The 20078-nt window shown below is 46.6% G+C and overlaps 1 protein-coding gene across 4 annotated transcripts in view; it reads left to right on the top strand.

The window, feature by feature from the left end:
• ADAMTS9 (ADAM metallopeptidase with thrombospondin type 1 motif 9) overlaps positions 1-20078 on the top strand; it is an 80159-nt gene that overhangs the window by 27371 nt on the left and 32710 nt on the right. For all 4 annotated transcript variants that reach the window (XR_007628678.1, XM_050312868.1, XM_050312870.1 and 1 more), the window contains 16 exons: positions 2598-2779; positions 2890-3026; positions 4103-4220; positions 4483-4578; positions 7172-7338; positions 7447-7576; positions 8103-8229; positions 9867-10077; positions 10829-10993; positions 12101-12265; positions 13144-13263; positions 14192-14296; positions 14445-14612; positions 14806-15090; positions 15746-15907; positions 16506-16682. Coding sequence is in view for 3 of the 4 variants with exons in the window: in XM_050312868.1 (XP_050168825.1) it covers positions 2598-2779; positions 2890-3026; positions 4103-4220; positions 4483-4578; positions 7172-7338; positions 7447-7576; positions 8103-8229; positions 9867-10077; positions 10829-10993; positions 12101-12265; positions 13144-13263; positions 14192-14296; positions 14445-14612; positions 14806-15090; positions 15746-15907; positions 16506-16682 (2515 nt within the window). In the remaining variant the exon portion in view is untranslated. The remainder of the gene's footprint in view (positions 1-2597; positions 2780-2889; positions 3027-4102; positions 4221-4482; positions 4579-7171; positions 7339-7446; positions 7577-8102; positions 8230-9866; positions 10078-10828; positions 10994-12100; positions 12266-13143; positions 13264-14191; positions 14297-14444; positions 14613-14805; positions 15091-15745; positions 15908-16505; positions 16683-20078) is intronic.

The following is a 20078-nucleotide window of genomic DNA, read 5'->3' on the forward strand; positions in this document are numbered from 1 at the left end:
TTTGGAGCTGTTTTGAAATGTCAGAAGTGTGAGTGTGCTTCGACTCCCAGCTCTGTCTGAGGGGAGATTTAATGCCACAGTTACGAAGCTGACAGTTTGCAACACAATGGCAAGTTTTAGCATCCTTCAGTTCATGGTGTGTCAACGTTATCTCAGTCTCAGGGGTCATGTCTACAGAAGAGGAAATTAAACAGAAGCTTGGGATCTTTGGATTTTGTTAGACATACCCTTTAAAAAGAAAATGCTCCTCCAAGTTCTTCGTAGCTAACTTAATATTTAAAAGTTTCATTTTAATTAAATTGATTTATATTGGAAGCAACGTGATTACCATAAAAAAGTTATAACTGCAACTTTTTTTAAAGAAATGCCCTCTTATAGGTTTGTGTAACTTAGAGCCTCTGTCAAACTGCAACAGTCCTACTGTGGTTTAAATGCTTTGGAAGTGAAAATGAATCCCCCACGGACGACACAGACTCACCAAGGTCTAGAGTGTGCTGCTGCCACAGCTAAGTTTCCCTTAGTGCTGTGTAGTGAGATTGTTGAGATGTCCCTTTGTAGCTGGAGGTAGCTAATGTGCCTACATGGGAATACTCTACAGGATGGGCTCTGGGAATTGTCCACAGGATAGCCTCCAGTGGTGGGAAAACGCCAGCAATTACAGGGGCCGCTGCACTGGGTTATCTCTGGAGTGGTCCCAGGTGTAATCAAGTTATTTCAAGTTGTTTGACACAACAGGGTGGAGAATAGACTAAATCAGTAGAAACCAGGCTTAGACTTGCTCCACTAGGACCTGGTGTAAAATCAGTCTGTAATTAGGAATCTGCACTGGGCACTGTGTGGCTGCATGGGCTTTTTATCACTGGCACTTGCTTTAATTGCAAGCACCATAAACCTTTGCAAGTGGCACACATTTAATTTCCCGATGGCCCATGAGAGCTGCCCTTAGAGCAGGTAGAGCTGATGTTACCAGCTATGTCTCCAGGCTGTGCCTGAAGACAAATCATACCCCTTGACATTTGGGACAGGACCAGAGGGGTCTGCATCACAGCAGTGTGGACCTCAGCAAGCAGAGGATGCTGGCAGGAAAAATTCCCACATTTGTAGCTGGTAGTTCTCAGCATCTCATCTGGAGCTGCTTAAGGAGGCAACTCCTGCCAAACCTGTGAGCATCCCTAGGGTGGTGCTGATGGATAGGTGGGAAATCTGCCTGCCTCTCCCTGCTTTGCAGGCAATCTTTCAGCAAGGGCAAGATGTTCTGTGTTATTTGTGGGAGAAAAGGCACTGCCGGGCTTCCTAGGTGGTGGATATGTAGAGATGCTAAAAAATTCTGTTCAGCTTCTGTTCAGGAACTTGTTTCACTGTGTGTAGAGACCCTCTTGCAAGGTCAGGGGCATGCTGTCCCTTTTGTTAGAGATGCTGGATGCTCACGGTGAGCATCTCCCTGCTAGGGGCGGGGGTAATTCCCATTTATCACTCATTCATTTGCATCTTGAAGGGTCTCCAAGTGTGCAAACCAGCTTCCCTCCCTAAGGGGGCTCCAAGGGAAAATGCACTCTGACAGCATCCCTGGGCCACTGATGGGTGTCTGGTCCCAAGGTAAGGCAGAGCTGATCCTGAAGAACAGCCTTGGAAGGCAGGAGGTGTGGGTGCCAGGACAGCAAAGCCCAGTGAGTCGCTCTCCTAATCTGCACTTCTTGCTAGTGCTGGCACTCGTTTTGTTGGGGGGTGGGTAGAAGATGTAGGTTTGGTGGTTGTTTTGATGTGCAGCTCGCTCCTGCACCACTGCTGACAGCAGCTGGAATGGGAGAGGCTTTTTCAGTCCCCAAAGTGATCTGTTTTCTGGCAAAGGCTCCATCTACATACGAGGACAAAAATAGTTTTATGACTACAGTCCTGAATCTGGGAGTCAGGAAATTCAAAATGACAGTTTCTCCTAGGCTTATCCACTGGCTTTTATGTGGCTTGGATGGTATCTCTCTCCCCAGTTTATACCACTGTCATCTTGCTATAAAATGGAGGTAAAGTATTTATTGGCCATGTTTGGTGCTTTCTAGAATACATGGAGATAAGTTGTTTTGAAGTGTCCAACATTACCATTTCTAACATTTGGGACTGGAAATCCTGAAGGACTAAGTGCTGCCTGGCCTTTCAGCTTCTGCAGGGACAGAAGCCCTTTCTTCTTTCTCATGTGGTGTTTAGTTATTTGCAATCCCCTAGATCACATGCAAACTCTGAGCCACCAAATTTATAGGACCAAAGGGGTTGTGGAAGTATGGTCCTGGACCACATCAGTCTCTTGGTGTGACAATAAATCCTCACATGAGGAGGAAGATGTTGCTCTTCATCTCTTGCTTCTCTCACTACCTTGTCATTCAGCAGAAAGCAATTATTCCCTTTTTCATCCCTTTTTAGTATCACATATATGGCCTCTTTTTGTTAGACACCTGCATAACCTTTCCTGCTCATCAGTCTAGGCTATTAATTAAAGGTATGCATTAAGAACAGAGCCCATAAAATGGTGTTGCAAATCCTGACTGTGTTGAGCAGGTGCAGAACTGCAATTTCATCTCATGTCTAGGCTGGTCTTGTCTCTGCAGGCCCAAAAATGGTGGGAAGTACTGTGTGGGTCGCCGCATGAAGTTCAAATCCTGCAACACCGAACCGTGCTCAAAGCTGAAGAAGGATTTCCGGGACGAGCAGTGTGCTGACTTCGATGGGAAGCACTTCAACATCAACGGGCTGCCCACGAACGTGCGCTGGGTTCCCAAATACAGCGGCAGTAAGTGGTGGTGGTGGTGGGGGGGATACAGATCCTGCCTCCTGCGTCGCCACCTCGGGGTGATGACATTCAGATAACATGCTTCTGGTTTTCCTCCCTCCCACGCCCAGTCCTGATGAAGGATCGGTGCAAGTTGTTCTGCCGGGTGGCGGGGAACACGGCGTATTACCAGCTGCGGGACCGCGTCATCGACGGGACGCCCTGCGGCCCCGACACCAACGACATCTGCGTGCAGGGCCTCTGCCGGGTAATGGTCTCCCACCCTCTCCACCCAAGGGGGATTGCAGTTTCGCATGGTAGGATGGCACTTCTGCGCTGTGCTCCACGCAGTTCTTGGCGGGCCCTCTTTGCCCGGGGGTTGCCAACGTTATCTCTGGGCTCTGCCAACCCCAACTGGTCTGAAACTTGTGCCAGCCACCAGATTTACAGGAGAGCCACACATGGCTCATTTCGGTTGGAAAAGATCTCTAAGTTATCATCAAGTCCAACCTTTAATGTAGCAGTGCCAAGTCCACCACTAAAACATGTCCCTACATGCCACATCCACACATCTTTTAAATACCTCAAAGGATGGTGACTCCATCACAGCTCTGGGCAGCCTGTTCCAATGTTTGACAACTCATTTTGGTGAGGAATTATTTCCTAATATCCAATCTAAACCTCTCATGGTGCAACATGAGGCTATTTCCTCTTGTCCTGTCACTTGTTACCTGGGAGAAGAGGCTGACCCCCACCTGGCTACAACGTCCTTTCAGGGAGCTGTAGAGAGCAGTGAGGTCTCCCCTTGAGCCTCCTTTTCTCCAGGCTGAGCTCCCCCAACTCCCTTGGCCATTTTTCATCAGACTTGTACTCTAGACCACTCACCAGCTCTTCTTGGGACACACTCGAGTGGAGGTTGTTTACACGTCTGCCCTAAGTTACTGAGGGCTGTGGTGGTCTGAGCCTAAATCCAAATTATGCTTCCTTCTGTGCTCTGCCACAGTTCTTCCTGTTCAGGCCCCAGATCCCTTTACATTTCCATTCACAATTATTTTTCACACTTTTCTCTATGGGAACAATTGATGCAAGAATTTTTCTCTAGTGGAGGCATTGCCTGGTGCAAACAGCAGTTCTGATCCTCGCTTTGTGAAAAAGCCTTTTTGTTGGAAAACCTTGTGGGATGGCCACACTGTAAATCAGTGGAAAAATGTGGGGAAGCAAAACAATTTGTCTCATGGCAGCCTTTTGCATACACAGCTTTTGTGTGCCTTAATTAGGAGGTTTGTAAATTCTGTTCTAGTCTGTATTTGCTCAATCTAGTTTTTTTCAATTTTTCTCTTAAAGCAAGCTGGATGTGATCATGTGCTGAATTCAAAAGCAAGAAGAGATAAATGTGGCGTTTGTGGTGGGGATAATTCTTCATGTAAAACTGTTGCAGGCACATTTAACACGGTGCATTATGGTAAGAATCTGTTGCTAAAAACTTTATAGTGAAAAATGTGGGTCTATAAAAGCCATTACCACACTTGATCTACAAAAACATTGATGTAAAACACAAAATCCTTCTAGCTATACTATATTCCATTTTATAACTATTTATGCTATCCCTAAATGAAAACTATTGGCTTGTGTAATGTGAGGTAATTTTGCTCATTTCCCTTCCCCCTAGAAAGCAAATGAAATGTCTGTGTAATGGCCTTGACTTTCTGTTAAATCTTTCCTAGGCTATAACGTTGTGGTTCGCATCCCAGCTGGTGCAACTAATATTGATGTGCGTCAGCACAGTTACTCAGGGAAACCAGAGGATGACAACTACCTGGGTGAGTTGTAGGCCTTATTTCAGTCCAGAAATCTGCCTCGTTTTCTGGTTGTGGTGATACATCTACTGACTGCTCTTTGCTTGGGAGGATGAAGAATTCATTTAAGGAAAATGTTTTCTTGGCGAGAATTTATCTACGGCTGCCAAACATTCAGCTTTATTTTCTTCCTTCTTTTTTGTGCATGCCATTCTAGATGTGAAGTTTGGGAGGTTCACAGATTGTAAGAAATACCCCCTTAGGGTGTGTGTAGGGCTGAGAAAGACTGTTGAGCTTGGGCTGTGGATGGGAGCTGAGGCACAAAACTGGGAACCAAACAGACTTCTGATCTCTGCTGTCACCATTCTTTGGCTGGAGAGTAAATATGCCCTGCCCTGAAAGATGTGTGTACAAACACATAGAGAAATTATTTTCTGTTCTTCTGAGAATAATAATTCTGATGTCACTTAGGTTGAGCCCTTCTTGTCCCTGACAGTGATATGTACCCATAAAGAAATACCCTGCACCAAAAATACCAGTTTTGATGTAAACCTAACAATAACTTGGCCTTTAGCTGTTGAACTCTTGTAGTCACTGTTTTCTCTAACCTATGGGTATGCCTCTAGAGGCAGATGAACATGCCTGTGGTGCTCTGTCAGACCACTCTGCTGCACATACACATACTTTAGCATGGCCTTGAGTCTCTCTTCCACCATGCTGATCAGTAATTCACCCCATAGTTCTGTTTGGGCTCAATAGCAGAGATAACACAAGTGCACATTACGGCTGATGTTACACCTGCCAGCTGAAGGCTGTTTTTGCCATTAAGTCCTGTTTGGGGTCCCTCAGAGTCTCTGGTCCTCCTCTTTTACATGCCCTGTGCCTGGCACCACCAGCTGTGCTCCAGTAGTGCCTGGTCCTGTATTTACATCTCTGAACAGGGCACTTCATCTTGTTTTATACTGCAAAATTCCTGTAACTGGGTATGTTGAAAACATGACTAGGCTGGTGGTCCCCATCAAAGGTAAAAGGACTCACTTGAGAAGCAAGTAGAGGAGACTACCATGCACCAAAGGGAAACAGTGGTGACAGCTTTGGCTATTGCTCTGTAATACCATCCTATTTCTGGACCCTTTATTGAGACAAAAAGCTAAGTGGGTGTTCCCTGTCCCCATTCGCAGGTGGGCACGCTGCAGGGCTCTCTGTGCATTTACAGCTGCGTCACATCATCTTTGCACATTCACATCAGTGAAATGAGATGGTGCAACATGAATGCACATCAGCACCAAAAAAAAACATACTGTGGTGTAATAGCTTTCCCTCTTGTGGAAGGGATTTTTTTTTATTCCTCTTTCCTGGAAAAAGCAATCCTCCCCATGTTGTGCCTATTAAAACTGGTTCACCCCAGAAGGAGCCCCAAACTTCCCAGCTCTTCTTGGAGGGCCTTTAATCTTCTTGGGAAGCAATGAAGTCAAATCTTCTTTAATGTTGCTTTAATATTGCTGGGAAAGCATCTCTTCACATTAGGCCTGACTAGAAGTAAATGAGAAGTGTGCATGTGTCCACTTATTTTGCAGCTCACTGAGTGTGAAATCTTGGGCCCTTGGTACTGTGAACCTTGTAGTTGCTTAACAGTTTAGGAGGAATTTGATGTTGTCACCAAGTCCAAGACATGTACCTACTCTTGTAGGAGATACAGTAAACAGGAAGGAACCCTTTAGTGAGTTTTACTACTGCCTAATAACAGCAAAGCCTCCAAAGTGTGGGGTTTGGTTGAGTATAGCCTTTGCTTTGTGAGTTTTTCTCCATCTATGTCTGTTTGCTATCGAGCAGTGTTTTGCTTCATTATCTCTCTTTATTCGATGGAAAAACCTTGCCTTTGGTGTTTTGGTGTTAAGTTTAGATTTTTCAGTACAGGGGCTTTGTAGTAACGTAGCTGTGATGGGTGAAATGGTGGGGAAACTAACTTAGGAAATTAGCTACATAATCGCATTAGTGTGAAGTTGTGCAGCAGACTGCTGTTTTCAGGAAACTGTTCCTTTTATAAAGCATTTAGGCTTTAAGCCTTCAGTGCTTTCACATACCTTAAGATTTGAAATAATAAAAAGTGTGGGGGGAGGAGGGAGATGGAGAGAGAGGGGGAGATGCTGACCAAACTCCCTGAAATTATCTACTAGAAAATGATGTTTAGGCAATTAGGGCACAAACATTTACCCTAAGAACACACCTAGAAACAACAAGGGAGCCACCCTATCCACACAAACCTTATGAAAAGGTTTGGACAGGATTATTTTTGTGGTATATGAGGGGATACAGCCTGTGTGTGCTCCGTACAGCAGCCTTTTGGATATCTCTGCCCTGGGTTATGGGTGAACTGTTCAGCCACAACTTCAGGCATTCAGCCTTCATTTTAATGAGGTTTTCCAGTGGAAAAAGGAGAAGGAACAATGTCTGCAAGAGCTCTGCTGCTCTCTTTACATCCTTTCTGTTTGAGAGTGCTAGTGGGCTTTTCCTCCCAGCCCCAAAGGAAAGCAGCACTGAGAGCGCATGACCCTCGTTATTATGTACGTATGAGTTAATTCTGCTTCTTTAGTTCTTGTTTTTTGCACCTATGCAGCCTTATCTAACAGTCAAGGAGACTTTATATTAAATGGAGACTTTGTCGTCAGTATGTTTAAAAGGGAAATCAAAGTTGGGAATGCTGTGATCGAATACAGTGGATCGGATAATACTGTTGAAAGGATTAATTCTACAGATCGGATTGAGCAAGAAATAACGCTCCAGGTGAAGTATATGTTGTGTGTATGGAAAAGTCTGCCCAGCATAACTGGACTGAAAATAGCGGCCAGTGATTTCTGTTGGTTTACTCTGCATCATTTTTCTTCCTCTCAGGTTTTATCAGTTGGCAATTTGTACAATCCTGACGTTCGTTACACATTTAATATCCCCATTGAGGACAAACCTCAGCAGTTTTACTGGAACGAGCATGGCCCGTGGCAGTCCTGCAGTAAGCTCTGCCAAGGTGGGTGTTTGGGAAGGCTAAGTTTTGTCCTGGATTCGTTTGGGATTTGGGCAGGGCTATGAGATCCCTCTCTGATTTCTTTGAATTCCAATATTACGGGTGTGATTGTTTCACGGGGCTTCAGTAGTAGATAACATTTTACAAGATGCTTATGGGTTTCAGAGCAGGGCACTTTACAGCCCCTCTGAGCAAGGTGAGCCTCACAACCTGGTCTGCAGTGAGGAAGCTGAAGCACAGAAAAAGTTACATACATTTGCTAAGGCTGCAGAAGTCATCAGTGTCTGGGTTTGGGTCTGATATCCAATCATTGCCACCTGCCAGTGCCCACCTGCAGCTCTCTTCCTGTGTCCATTCCTTCAGCAATAAACCCCTTCTGCTCTGCTTAGTTGTAACCCCCTCCCTCTTTCTGAAAGAGATGGAGAAGCACAACTGAACACCTCTTAAATGCTCCTATAAAAGGTGTAAGGGAAATAACTGAATTGATCACTCCTGCATGACAAACAACGTGATGGTTTTCTCTGTGCAGGAGAAAGAAAAAGGAAACCTGTGTGTAAGAGAGAGTCAGATCAGCTCACGGTGTCAGACCAGCGATGCGATCGAATTCCACAGCCTGATCCCGCCACCGAGCCTTGTAACACAGAATGTGAATTAAGGTACACTCTGCTCAGCTGTGTATATACATTACGTTGTGTATTTATTGTTTACTCTTTCCTTTCACCTCTCACCACAATTCCTTTTCTCACCAGCCTGTATTAGATTTTAAAAACGAAAAGGATTAGTAGTTGCCTCTTTGTCAACCAAGAGGGATTGTCATCCACCAGCAGTGTTTTGAGAGGCACAGCTGTGCATTTTCACATTTCTCTTGTTGGATTAAATTAGGACTAACTATAACAAAAATGCTCCTGATGTTGAAAAATCTCCCGGTGCAGTACAGCGCCTAAAATCTGTGTCTGCCCCTGTCAGAAATGCTCAGCACCGTCTTACAAACAGCCTGCAAAGATGGAAAAACATATACTTAAAGCAAAGAAGTAACTAATACTTGAATTTATCATCATTTATTTAAAGCAAAGAACAGGCTTTAGTGTAGAGTGGGGTTGTGGATGTCCCCAGACAATTTCTGGCGTGCTGGAATGATGGAGCACGGCCTAAATCATCACAACCCATTTTCCTTTAAAAAGCAATGTGTTTTCCTTTCTGGGGCTTAAATACGGTGGCATTAAGCGGCTGCTGGTGAAGCAATTCAGATGGCCGAGTTTCCCGAGGGGTTTCTCTGGCTCTGTTAAACCGGGACCGTGCAGGGGCTGTGCAGGGTCGGGTTGTCGCGGTAACAGCTGTTGCCATTGCAACAGGTTGGAAACTTGAGAAGGGCAAACGCAGGAGTCTGAAAAGCAGGCAGGGATGTGAGGCTCCCACCAGTCAGGAGCTATTGACTCCAAATCCCCTTGATCTTATTCTTCTCTGGGCTGTGCTCGGGTTTGCTCTCTTGGCTTGGGAGTGGGGCTCTGCACGTCCCATACAGGCACTGGCAACAGCCTGAGGGTCTCCAGGTCCCCAAGGGGACACCCCTGCCAGGTCTGAGGGGCAACAGGCTCCTGTTGGCTTCAGGGTCTCCAGCACCTCCCTGGATCAGACCTCGTGTCCAGCATCTCTTGCCAGGGCTGGGCTGATATGAAGCAGGACTGTATCCCCAGGTGGGTCCTTGAGGGCCACCAGCACCAACCCTTGTTGTCCATCCCAGGAAGGAGGCAGCAGGGTGGAAATCTGTCTGTCGAGAGGGAACACCTCTAAATCCCCACTGACACCACTGGGGCTCAAGTGTCTCGTAGCAAGTCATTTGTTTGTCCTTTGTGCTGAGACTGTTTTGCAGGTGTCCTGCCATGTGGAACACAGTTCAAGAGTGTGCAGGTCATTTTCTGATGCTGTATTTTCCAGCTTTTAGTTTTAGAGGCTGAGGTGGCACTCCTGCAGGGGAGCGTGGAGTGGAAAGCATTCAAAGCACTGCGCCTTGCTTGGCCACAGATACCCCTCACCACCTTGGCTGGTCCCACAGGGTCACAGTGTGACTTCACTGTCTGCAAGAGGGACCTGGCGACAGCTCCTTCCCTTCAAGGAGCAATGCCAGGATTAATTGCCTCCGATTTTTGGAAGTCGCAAAGCATTGGGAAGTGTTACAAAGAGCAAAAACTTCCAGTTCAAGAGCATATATTCCCTATTTATGTCAAACACCCTCAAGCACCTTACCTGCAGAGTGCTGGAACCCCAGAGCTGATGTTTGCTCTCCTCGGTGCAGGTGGCACATCGCGAGGAAGAGCGAGTGCACGGCGCAGTGCGGGCTGGGCTACCGCGTCCTGGAGATCTACTGCTCCAAGTACAGCAGGCTGGAGGGCAAGATAGAGAAGGTGGACGACCGCTTCTGCAGCAGCCAGCCCAAGCCCAGCACGAGGGAGAAGTGCACTGGAGACTGTAACGTGGGAGGGTGGCGGTACTCGGCCTGGACAGAGGTGAGGGATGCTCACTGGCACGGCGAGCGCTGCCTCCCCCTTGCACAGGGGTGCGTCGGGCTGTTTAGGTTGCAAACAGCGCGTATGTAAAAGTTGGCCATGATTCTTCTTCCAGTCCTTTTTCTGGAGGACACCGTAGTCTAAATCAGCCTGGTACTCCTTATTTTCCCCTGCAATTAATTTATGCTTTTTAAGCATCCCAAGGTCTGCCCTCATTACACTAAGCGCTGCTAGCTGTCTTCTCCAGTCAAAGCCATCACCACTGCCAGGAGCTGGGGAGGACAGGGTGCCATCAGCAGAGGACTTCAGAAATTTGTTTCCTTAACACATTTTAGTTTTTGTGTGAACAAGAAAATTCATGAATGCAGGCCTGGCACTGAGAGATTGACGAGCCTGGGGCTTTCCAGGGAGGTCATGGCGAGGGGGGGCTGGCTGGTCAGAGAGTTAATCTCTCCTAAAATGAGAGCGAGCAGCAGCCATTTAGGAGAACTGAAAGGCAACACTTGTAAAAGTAATAATGGGGTTATAACCTGAAATAAATTTGTGAAACGCATTGCCGCGACATTATATTAAGCTTTAGCAAGATTGGCTTTTTAAAGGAATACATAAAGTAAAAGCCTTTTACTTAGAGTACAAATTGTTCTTCCGGAGGTTTTCTGCAGTCACTCCGCAGTCCTGGCTGTGAAGAGGGGAGAAAGGCAACAGCAGTAGAGGGGCAAAAAACTACTTACCTGTTGTCTGTCCTTGGCAGTGCTCCAAGAGCTGCGGCGGGGGCACGCGGCGGCGCCGAGCCATGTGCGTGAACACCTACAACGACGTCCTGGACGACAGCAAGTGCAGCCAGCAGGAGAAGCTGACGGTGCAGCGGTGCAGCGACTTCTCCTGCCCCCAGTGGAAAACTGGAGACTGGTCCGAGGTGGGTGCCAGCCCTCTACCCTGAGGGGCTGGTGTCTGCAAAGGGATATCCCTGTCCCTGCTCGTCCCCTGTGATTTGTTTGTGCCACTTGCAGAAGGTCTCTCCGAGCCTGTGCACAGTGAGGCTTCAGACAGGCAGCAGAGTCACTGGCCTTGTCACCACTGGTCAAGTGGCCACTTCCCTCTCTGCAAAGCCACCAGGGGCTTAATTCCTCTCCAGTCCTGCAGTAATTTCTCCCTAGTTTTTCTGCAGTTCCTCTGTAACGTTCGGAAGAAAAATACCTTCTGCCCTTGTTTTCCCTTGAGATTGTCCTCAGAAGCCCTGGCAGCTCTGGCTGTCGCTGGAGGGCAGGATTTCACCCTATTGATGTCCTGCTCAGCCTCTCCCTGTCATTTATTACCTCTTCTGCTGCTGCTGGTGTCCTTTGCAATGCAACAAAATCGTATCTTGATAGACCTTTTCCTGCAGTAGGACTGGGGATGCTGGAGAACAGTCTTCAAAGGCTGCTCGTCACCTTTGTGGCCAAATAGCTCGTTTCTGTGAGATGTATTCTTTTAGGATGTAATGAAACCAATTAAGTGGAACAGGGATTGTTCTCTGCAAAACATCTGTCTTCTGAGTCAAGCTGCTGCCAGGCCAAGCCACTCCAGGGCAGTTGCAGCCCACAGAAGCCAAGACCCTTAACATGCACTCCCAGAGCTGAGCAAGTTTTTCAGAAGCCTTTGGCACCCCATTGTGCACAGCTAAAACCCCGCAGGACAGTGCTGTGCCATTGCCCTATGTCTTACAGCTGCTGGAAGACATGAGCCTTTGTGGGCTCACTCTGCCTGTGCTGAAGAGTCTCAGCCTGGCTGTGCTCTCCATGCTCCAGCCTCTGCTCCGGACCAGCTCCTGAGAGCATTCCTGTCTAATTGCAAGGCACTTACCTGTCTTCCAGGACACGTTATTGTTAGCTAAAGAACTGCCTCTTGGCACCACTTTTTTTTTTTTTTTTTTTTTAAGCAGTGGTTGCAGTGGGTCTCCAGGTTTATTTTTCAGTGCCACTGCAGGTGCTGAGCTGGCAGCGCAGCCCCGGCGCTGCCTGAGCTTGCTCTTTTCTCCTCTCAGTGCTTGGTCACCTGTGGAAAAGGGCACAAGCACCGCCAGACCTGGTGCCAGTTTGGAGAAGATCGATTAAATGACAGGTTTTGCGATCCCGAGACGAAGCCGGAGTCGGTGCAGACGTGCCAGCAGCAGGAGTGTGCTTCGTGGCAAGTGGGGCCGTGGGGCCAGGTACTGCAGAGCCCCGTGGGGCTCCGAGCCAGTGGGACCTGGGCGAGGGTGGCTGGGCCTGGGCGCTGCCCTTTCATCCAAATTCAGCAGCATAACTGTGCTAATTGATTTGCACACCAAAGCAGCCCTCTGGTCGCTTGGGTTCAGCGGATAGGCAGCAATAACAGTACCTGCCCTTTGTGCTAAATTTAATCTCTGTCATACTAAATTGGCCGTGATTTTCAAAAAAAAAAAAAGGGGTTTCCAAGGTTACGTTCCTAAATCCATTTTTAGGCATATAAATACATGGCCTGATTTTCACAGAAAAGCTGCCCCCATTGAATAACTTTTGTTGCTTTTAATGTTTTCCAGTTTCTGGGTTGGTAAGGGGTTTTTTTCCTGTTAAAAACACAAGTTGCTCATTTCTCCCAGAGTGTTCTGGCATCTGCTTTTCCACAAAGCTGTTAGCTCTTGACTTAAAAAAACAGCAACAAACCCAGACCAGTTGCCCCAGTCAGGCATATTTCCCATCAGCAAAATTATTCATTAGCTGCTCATGCTACCATGGGGCTGAACAACCAGGTTTAAAGAAGGATATCATGCAGGTTCTACCAGACTCTGATTCTAATGTGTGCAACAAAGTAAATCATTTCAATGCTCACACCTTCATTCCCGAGGAAGCAAGTGAAGCGTGTGAGGCACTGGTGGGCGCACTGAGTTAAAACTTTGACCTAATTTAAAGCTGAAATGCATGAAGTGGAGAGAAACCAGAAGGGAAGCTGTGTTTTATTTTTGCTGCTCTTGCTGCGTGCCTAAATACAGTCTGGACTGATTAATACTTTCTAACCGAAGCAGCTACTCAGACCCAGCACTCTTTTCTCCCTTCTCTCCTCTCCCAGTGCACAGTGACTTGTGGCCAAGGCTATCAGATGAGAGCAGTGAAGTGTGTTGTGGGCACCTATGTGTCAGTGGTGGATGACAACGAGTGTAACGCTGCAACCAGGCCAACAGATACCCAGGTAAATCCTGCTGCCCTGGCTCCATCTTTTGCCAGCATGCCTATGGAGGCATCCAGGCTGTAGCATCAGGGGGACACCTTTCTGCAGCAAAGCTGTGTTTCCCATGTATGGAGACCAATTGCACTACAGTCAAGGGGTAACAAACCCACTTGTCATCAGCCATCATTTGGCATGCATGTCTCCAGTGTCAGTGAAATCACAGAAATCATGTATGCCCTTTGTCAGGAGCCGCGCTCTCCCTCGCGGGGACAATCAGTATTAATTTCCTTTTTGGCAAGGACTACTCATGGAGTAAAGTCATGGCTATCCATCATTTCTGTCGCCAGACCTCCCAGGAGGTCCAGACAGGACCAGAGCCCTCCTGTGAGGCGCTGTACCAGGACTGAGCGGAATGACATGCCTGTCCCCAAAGCCTCACATGCTTGGTGTGTGGTGAAGATCAGCACATGGATATAGGCGGTCTGGTGGGCTGCAGGGAATCAAAGGGCTGCAATCAGCAGCATAACCTTTATTGTGTGGGCTGCAGGTCTCGTGCTGAAGGAAGGGAGCTTTGAAGGGAGATAAAGTTGCTGATTTGCAGATGTGTGTTCATACCAGAACTCTTAATGAACTTTCGTCTTTTGCCTCAAAAACATCTGGTTTTAATGCGTGGAGATGGCACATGGTTATGGGGATCCCTGTTGTAGCATTCCTAATAAGTCAAAAGTCCACGGAGGGTTCTGCATATGAAGGCCTTGGGATGTTGATACCGGATTTCCTGATTCACCAAAAGGATGCAAGGAGAAAACCTCCCTCCAAACAGGCATGCAGGTCCCAGAGTTTCAAGATGTTGCGTGTTGTTCATAATTAAATTGAAGAGGAGGTGGTTTAAGCAAAACATCTGCAAATTCTTTATTTACCACTTTTCCCTCATGTATTTCCTGCACAGGACTGTGAAATAGCTGTATGTCCTCCCCATCCAAATAGTCCCGAAGCCAAGAGATCCATATCAGGCATTCACAGGACACAGTGGAGATTTGGATCCTGGACACCGGTAAGCACGTGTTATAATACGTTCGGGATTATTTTACAGTAGACAATATGATTTTTTTTTTAAGTGTATTTAAGCAACTTTTCATTCCAAAGTCCTTGCACTGTATATCAGGAAACAGCCTAGCAGAGTGCTCATTGCTCTTCCCTAGTGCTCTGCTACGTGTGGGAAGGGTACCCGGATGAGATACGTCAGCTGTCGGGATGACCAGGGCTCCGTGGCCGATGAGGCAGCTTGTTTTCACCTTCCAAAGCCATCAGCTACAGAAATGTGCACCGTGACACCATGTGGGCAATGGAAAGCCTTGGAGTGGAGCTCTGTAAGCATCACGCTGTCTCTTGCAGGACAGCCTTAAAGACCTCACTGCTGGAAATGTGCTTCATTAATCTGTCACACTTGCCCTTCTATAAGTGAGGACATTAAGGTTTTCTGCTGATTGTTGTTAGCAATAGCTGTCTTTCTGGTTTTCAAAGCTGGAAATGTGACTGTCTCCTTTTCCCACTGTAACGCAGTGCTCGGTGACTTGTGGTCAAGGTAAGGCAACGCGACAAGTGATCTGCGTCAATTACAGTGACCAGCTGGTGGATAGGAGTGAGTGTGACCCAGACGACCTCCCTGCCACCGAGCAAGACTGCTCCATGTCTCCTTGTCATCCAAACAGCCATGACTACGGCAGGCCCATCCACCCTTTCCTCTATCCGGATCATCGCCTGAAGCTGCACCCCGGGGGCAGCCCGAACCGAAACCGAGCTCATATACCTGGAGGCAATCAGTGGAGGATTGGCCCCTGGGGTGCTGTAAGTGCCCTGGTTTTCTTACTGCTGGGTTTTGCTGTTTGGTTTTGGTTTTCTTTCTGGACTAGTCTGGTCTTTCCTTATAGTCACCGTGCAGGGAAAAGAGGAACCCTTCTCCCCATTCTCTGCTCACAGAAGCGAGTGTTGCAGTAGCGCTCAGGCTTCACCTCTCAGCCTCTCACACCTCATATCTCCGAGGCTCTCTGGGCAGAAAACTGAAAGCATCATTTTCCATGAGGCAAAGGCCAAGCTCTGCTTCTTGGCTGTCTCCCGGGATGTTTACAGCTGTGCAGAGTTGTTGCCAAAGCACAGCGGAGCCTCAATGCCAGCTCCTCTCACTCCAAACCAGTATGCAGTGCTTTAGCATGCAAGTCCCTAAAGAGAATTAAGCACAAATGGGATGTCAAACACTGCATTAAAGTCGGTGGGGATTACTCACCTGCTTAAAACTGAGGCTGGTGTTTACTTTCTTTGCTTAGTCAGCACCTAAGTCATTGCGCTGCTATTAATAATAGCTGGGGTTTGAAGTTCAGTTATGCCTGTTAGCTGTATTAAATTTCTAGCGGTGCATTCCCACGGTGCAAAGGCACTGGGAAGGAGCTGGGAATGCAGACTTATTCCTGGACTCAACGAAGCTGTGGGCAATTGTGTCTTCCAGTGCTCTAGCACGTGTGCGGGGGGGTTCCAGCGGCGGGTCGTGGTGTGCCAGGATGAAAACGGATATACCGCAAATAACTGCGATGAGAAAAGCAAACCCATGGAGCAGAGATCGTGCGAATCTGGCCCCTGTCCTCAGTGGGCTTATGGCAACTGGGGAGAGGTGAGTGCTCCATCCATCCTGAGCTCCCAGCACAGGGGATGACTTTCATTAGCGGGTGGCTGAAAAATGGGAGAAGAGAGGGATATTGTGGTGACATTTATTAGAAAGATTGGAACTTGAAAGGCAGCCTCTGATAAATGAGCAAGCCCTAGCAACTGCTTGGTGTTGTTCTCCTTTCCATTTGTCATGGGAAAATTTTCTTCCTGAGCAAAAGCAAATTCTACAAAAAGGAAGACTTTTTTTTTTTTTTTTTTAAGAAAAGCCTAGTTTAACATAAGGCCTCTTTTTTAATAAAAACACTGCTCCCTTCTGAAAATTCATCTGAGATGAGCAATTGGAGGTTTTAAGCCTCCAGTATCATGTTGGGTCTGGCGGGATCACGGTGGAGCAGCGTGAACAGCTTCAGGAAGAGAGAAGCTGAAGCAGCTGATGCCCCTTCTGAGTCTCACAAAGCATTTGGGGGGGTATTTGGCTGGAGTGGGTTGGTTGGGAACAGAAACAACCACTGGGTCTTCTGAGGTGCTAGTGCTCCAAGCAGCTGGTCAGCAGTATTTTTGCTGCCCCGGTGGTGACTGCTGTGTCCTCTGCTGACTTCCAGTGCACGAAGCCATGCGGGGGAGGGACAAGAACGCGGCTGGTGGTGTGCCAGCGCCCCAACGGAGAAAGGTTTACGGATCTGAGCTGTGAAATCCTTGACAAGCCACCGGACAGAGAGCAGTGCAATGTGCAGGACTGTCCTAGAGATGCTGCCTGGAGCGCTGGTCCTTGGAGCTCGGTACGACCATAAACTCTTTCTCTTTGTGAACGCTTTTGTGGATATCCCATAACAACAGATTTAATTTGCTTCGAACCAAGGTGCTAATGCTTCATGTCTTAAAACTGCACTTAAAGAGGATTATTGACAATTTATTCAGAATAACACCTGTTCAGGAAGGGCTTACATTAGAGGAGCTCAAGTCTTTTAATTTAAAAGGCACTTTCTGCTAAGTAGCCACCTTTGTCCATTTTATTACACTGTGCGAGCGCTGTGCATTGTGAATCTTGGTTCTGACTGAGTTCTTTGCATATGAATTTAAACCTGGCATTCAAGCAGCACATTACCATTGAAGTTAAATTGTTCTGCTCTTTAATGGTAATACTGCACTGTGCACCTACTGGTTTACCAGTCGTGTGTTCTCTGCAAAAGCAAGATGACTGGGTAGAATGTACTAAATTGCATCAATTCCCAATCATGTGCAAGTGTGTACAGATGTGTGTGCATGTCCCTACCTGCCCACACATAGACCTATACAGAAACGTGTGCATTCACACCCATGCTCTATTTTCTGTTCCTGTGTATGTAATACGAGTGTGATGTACAGTGCAAAGGCACCTCTAAGCTATCCTTGTGCATCTCTCTGGTTCTGGAGAGTGATTGCCTAGCCTGATCTCCAGCTGCTGCTCTATCATTAAGTCAACAAAGGATCAGCAAGGTGCTAGAAGGCTTAAAACCCTTGGAGTTTTCCAATAACAAAATAGCGTTTGCAGCAGAGGTGTCTTACACTGCTCCTTTGCTGCTGGAGGACTCTGCTACAGAGATGCTCTTGTGAGGGCAGAGCAGCCCTGAACTGCAGGGTTGGGGTGCTATTTTGGATACCACAGCTTTGAAATTCCCCTGCCCAGAGCAGCACCCCCTGCTCTGAGCCCTGCACCAAGGCAAGTGCCATCTGGGGTGCTTCTGGAGCGCTGGAAACCACAGACCTGTCTGTTTTGGAGTGGCCTTTAAACAAGTGTCAATCTTTATTGTGTATTTTGTTACAAAAGCATTTGAAGAAGTTTAAAAAAAAAAAAAACAGTCTGACTCAAAAGCACTTTATAGGAAAATCAAAAAGAGGCCTGTTTGTAATGTATTGGACTTCCTTAATTGTCACAGTTTGAAAAGCTGTCTTGCCAAAACCACCTCTCATTCTGCGGATGCTTTCAGTGATGTGGATGCCTCAGTAGCACTCCTCTATATTTTTATCATACCTCAGTGAGTTCTGCAATAGCCATAAAACTGCTGAACTGGTGTTTATCCGGTGCTTCACCAGTACAAGCAACCGTGCTATGAAATATTTCATTTGAGGTGCTAAAATATGTCCCTTGTCCGCCGATCTGGCTGGTGCTAACAAGAAGCGGGGGAGGTAAGCAGAGCTGGCTACCTGTGCACTGGCTGCCCTGCAGGATTTACCAGCTGGGAGGTGCTGCCAACCTTGGCCACCTGTGCTGGACCATTTGCAAGAACCAAAGGTGTGGGCAGAGTTGTGTGGCATTCCGGTGTCACTCAGCCTCTTCACAGCTGTTTCAGGAGCAGGCTCCAGGTCTGTGCCTGCTCCTCGCTGTTGGAAAGGCAGGGTGCAGTCCTCTAGTTTGGTTTTGAGTTGTCTTCTCTTCACCCAGGAAAAATTTCCCTTGACTCGACTCAGTCGTATTAACCTCGGTGGGTTGTCCTTGCTCGCTCTCCTGGGAGCGGGTGGGGTGTCAGGCAGACAGGTGGAGGGCAGGGACATGCTGTCCTGCCTGTGGTACCTCTTCCAGCCACCCACAGGGCTCCCAGCCCTGGGCCTCCACAGGGGAAGGGTCTGAGCCCCGATTGCTGCCACAAAGTGACTTGATTTTCCAGTCTTATTTACCGAGGTGTCCTTGGGCTCTGACCTAGGGGACCCCAGAGCTGTCTGAAGACTGAGAAGCATCTATGGGGTCCACAGGGCTTCGTGTCCCTCCAGCAGAACACTCCATGTGTATGTCTACCTCGTGCTACTACTGTAGGTAGTAACGGCCAAATTTTTTTCCTTTAGTGTGGTGTCACCTGGATTTGCTTTAGCTCTGCCATTGGTTGCAAACATCATCCTGTAGCTGTGTACATACTTCATCTGTTGAGATGGAGTGTCACTACCATATTTTCTTGGTCACTTTTGAAACAAGAGTATAGTATTAGCTGAAACTTTTCAGCAGTATGGATTTATGTATTTATGTAAAAGTGTATTTATTTTTCCAATATTGTTATTTAATTTTATATAAATGTTGCATACCTTTACGATGTCTGATGTTAATGTTGAACAGTGAAAATTAAAGACAAGTAGAATGTAATGAACAATGAATTTGTATAATGATTTCTTGAGTCATTTGCTAAATAAGGATCAGATACTTAGTTTTGGTAACTTTTGCTAAATTTTCTCAAATGGTACTGCAACGTTCCATTTTTTACTGGCTTTTCTTTTACTTGCTTTGTTCTCCAACAGAATTTGTTATTTTCAACAATTAAACACAGTTAAAAGCGTATGAATTACGAAGTTTGGATAACTAATTTCTCACAAGCATCTGACTGGCTTAGCTTTACTCAAGTTTCAGTGAAATTAGTACTATAAAATACATACAAATTAAAGCAGAGAGAGTGTGAAGAGTCCGACCCACAGTCCTTGGGCAGAATTCCACTGGGATTTTATACCGTGAGCAAGTAATTTTTATCTGGCTGGCTAAATCCAGGTTTGGAAGAGATAATTAAATGGATAACCAGACTGTGTGTTTAAATGATGATTTTATAACAGGAGAGTGGTGAGATGTCATTATAATGTATGTTCAAAGAGGACTAAGAGGAGGTGACACTTTTATTTCCTTGCTTATTTAAGAACATGTATTTACACACTACAGAATTGTACACCATGTGATAGAACTGACCTTTCTATTAAAACCATGCTTTAGAAAACATGCACAGATTGTCACCAGAACAGAGTGTTTTTTCTCCTCTGAATGCCTTATGGTATGAATGCAGATCTCCATACATGCTCTCGAATACCGAGAGGAAATCTTGCCATGTTCTCCAGAATGAGGGAGATGTTCACAGACAGAGTTGACCATTGCTTCACTTAAAACCCAAGTCTGGTTTTTAATATATATATATACACATTTATATATATATATATACACACACCCATATATATATCACATATGTAAAATATACCCATAACCTCACTTAAAACACTTCGCTTGGAGCAGATTTGCTCCTTGCATTAATCTCTGAAATTTTGAGTTTACCTTAATATCCAAGTATATCCTGATACAATTTATGAATAGTGCTGAATTAAGTTGGTGTCGGTTTCTCATTCTTTCTGAGTTAGGAAATGGACACAGATAAGGTAAAACAATTATATCT

The sequence above is a fragment of the Myiozetetes cayanensis genome, unplaced genomic scaffold, assembly GCF_022539395.1.
Source record: "Myiozetetes cayanensis isolate MyiCay16 unplaced genomic scaffold, myiCay2020 scf18, whole genome shotgun sequence".
Lineage (NCBI taxonomy): Eukaryota > Metazoa > Chordata > Aves > Passeriformes > Tyrannidae > Myiozetetes > Myiozetetes cayanensis.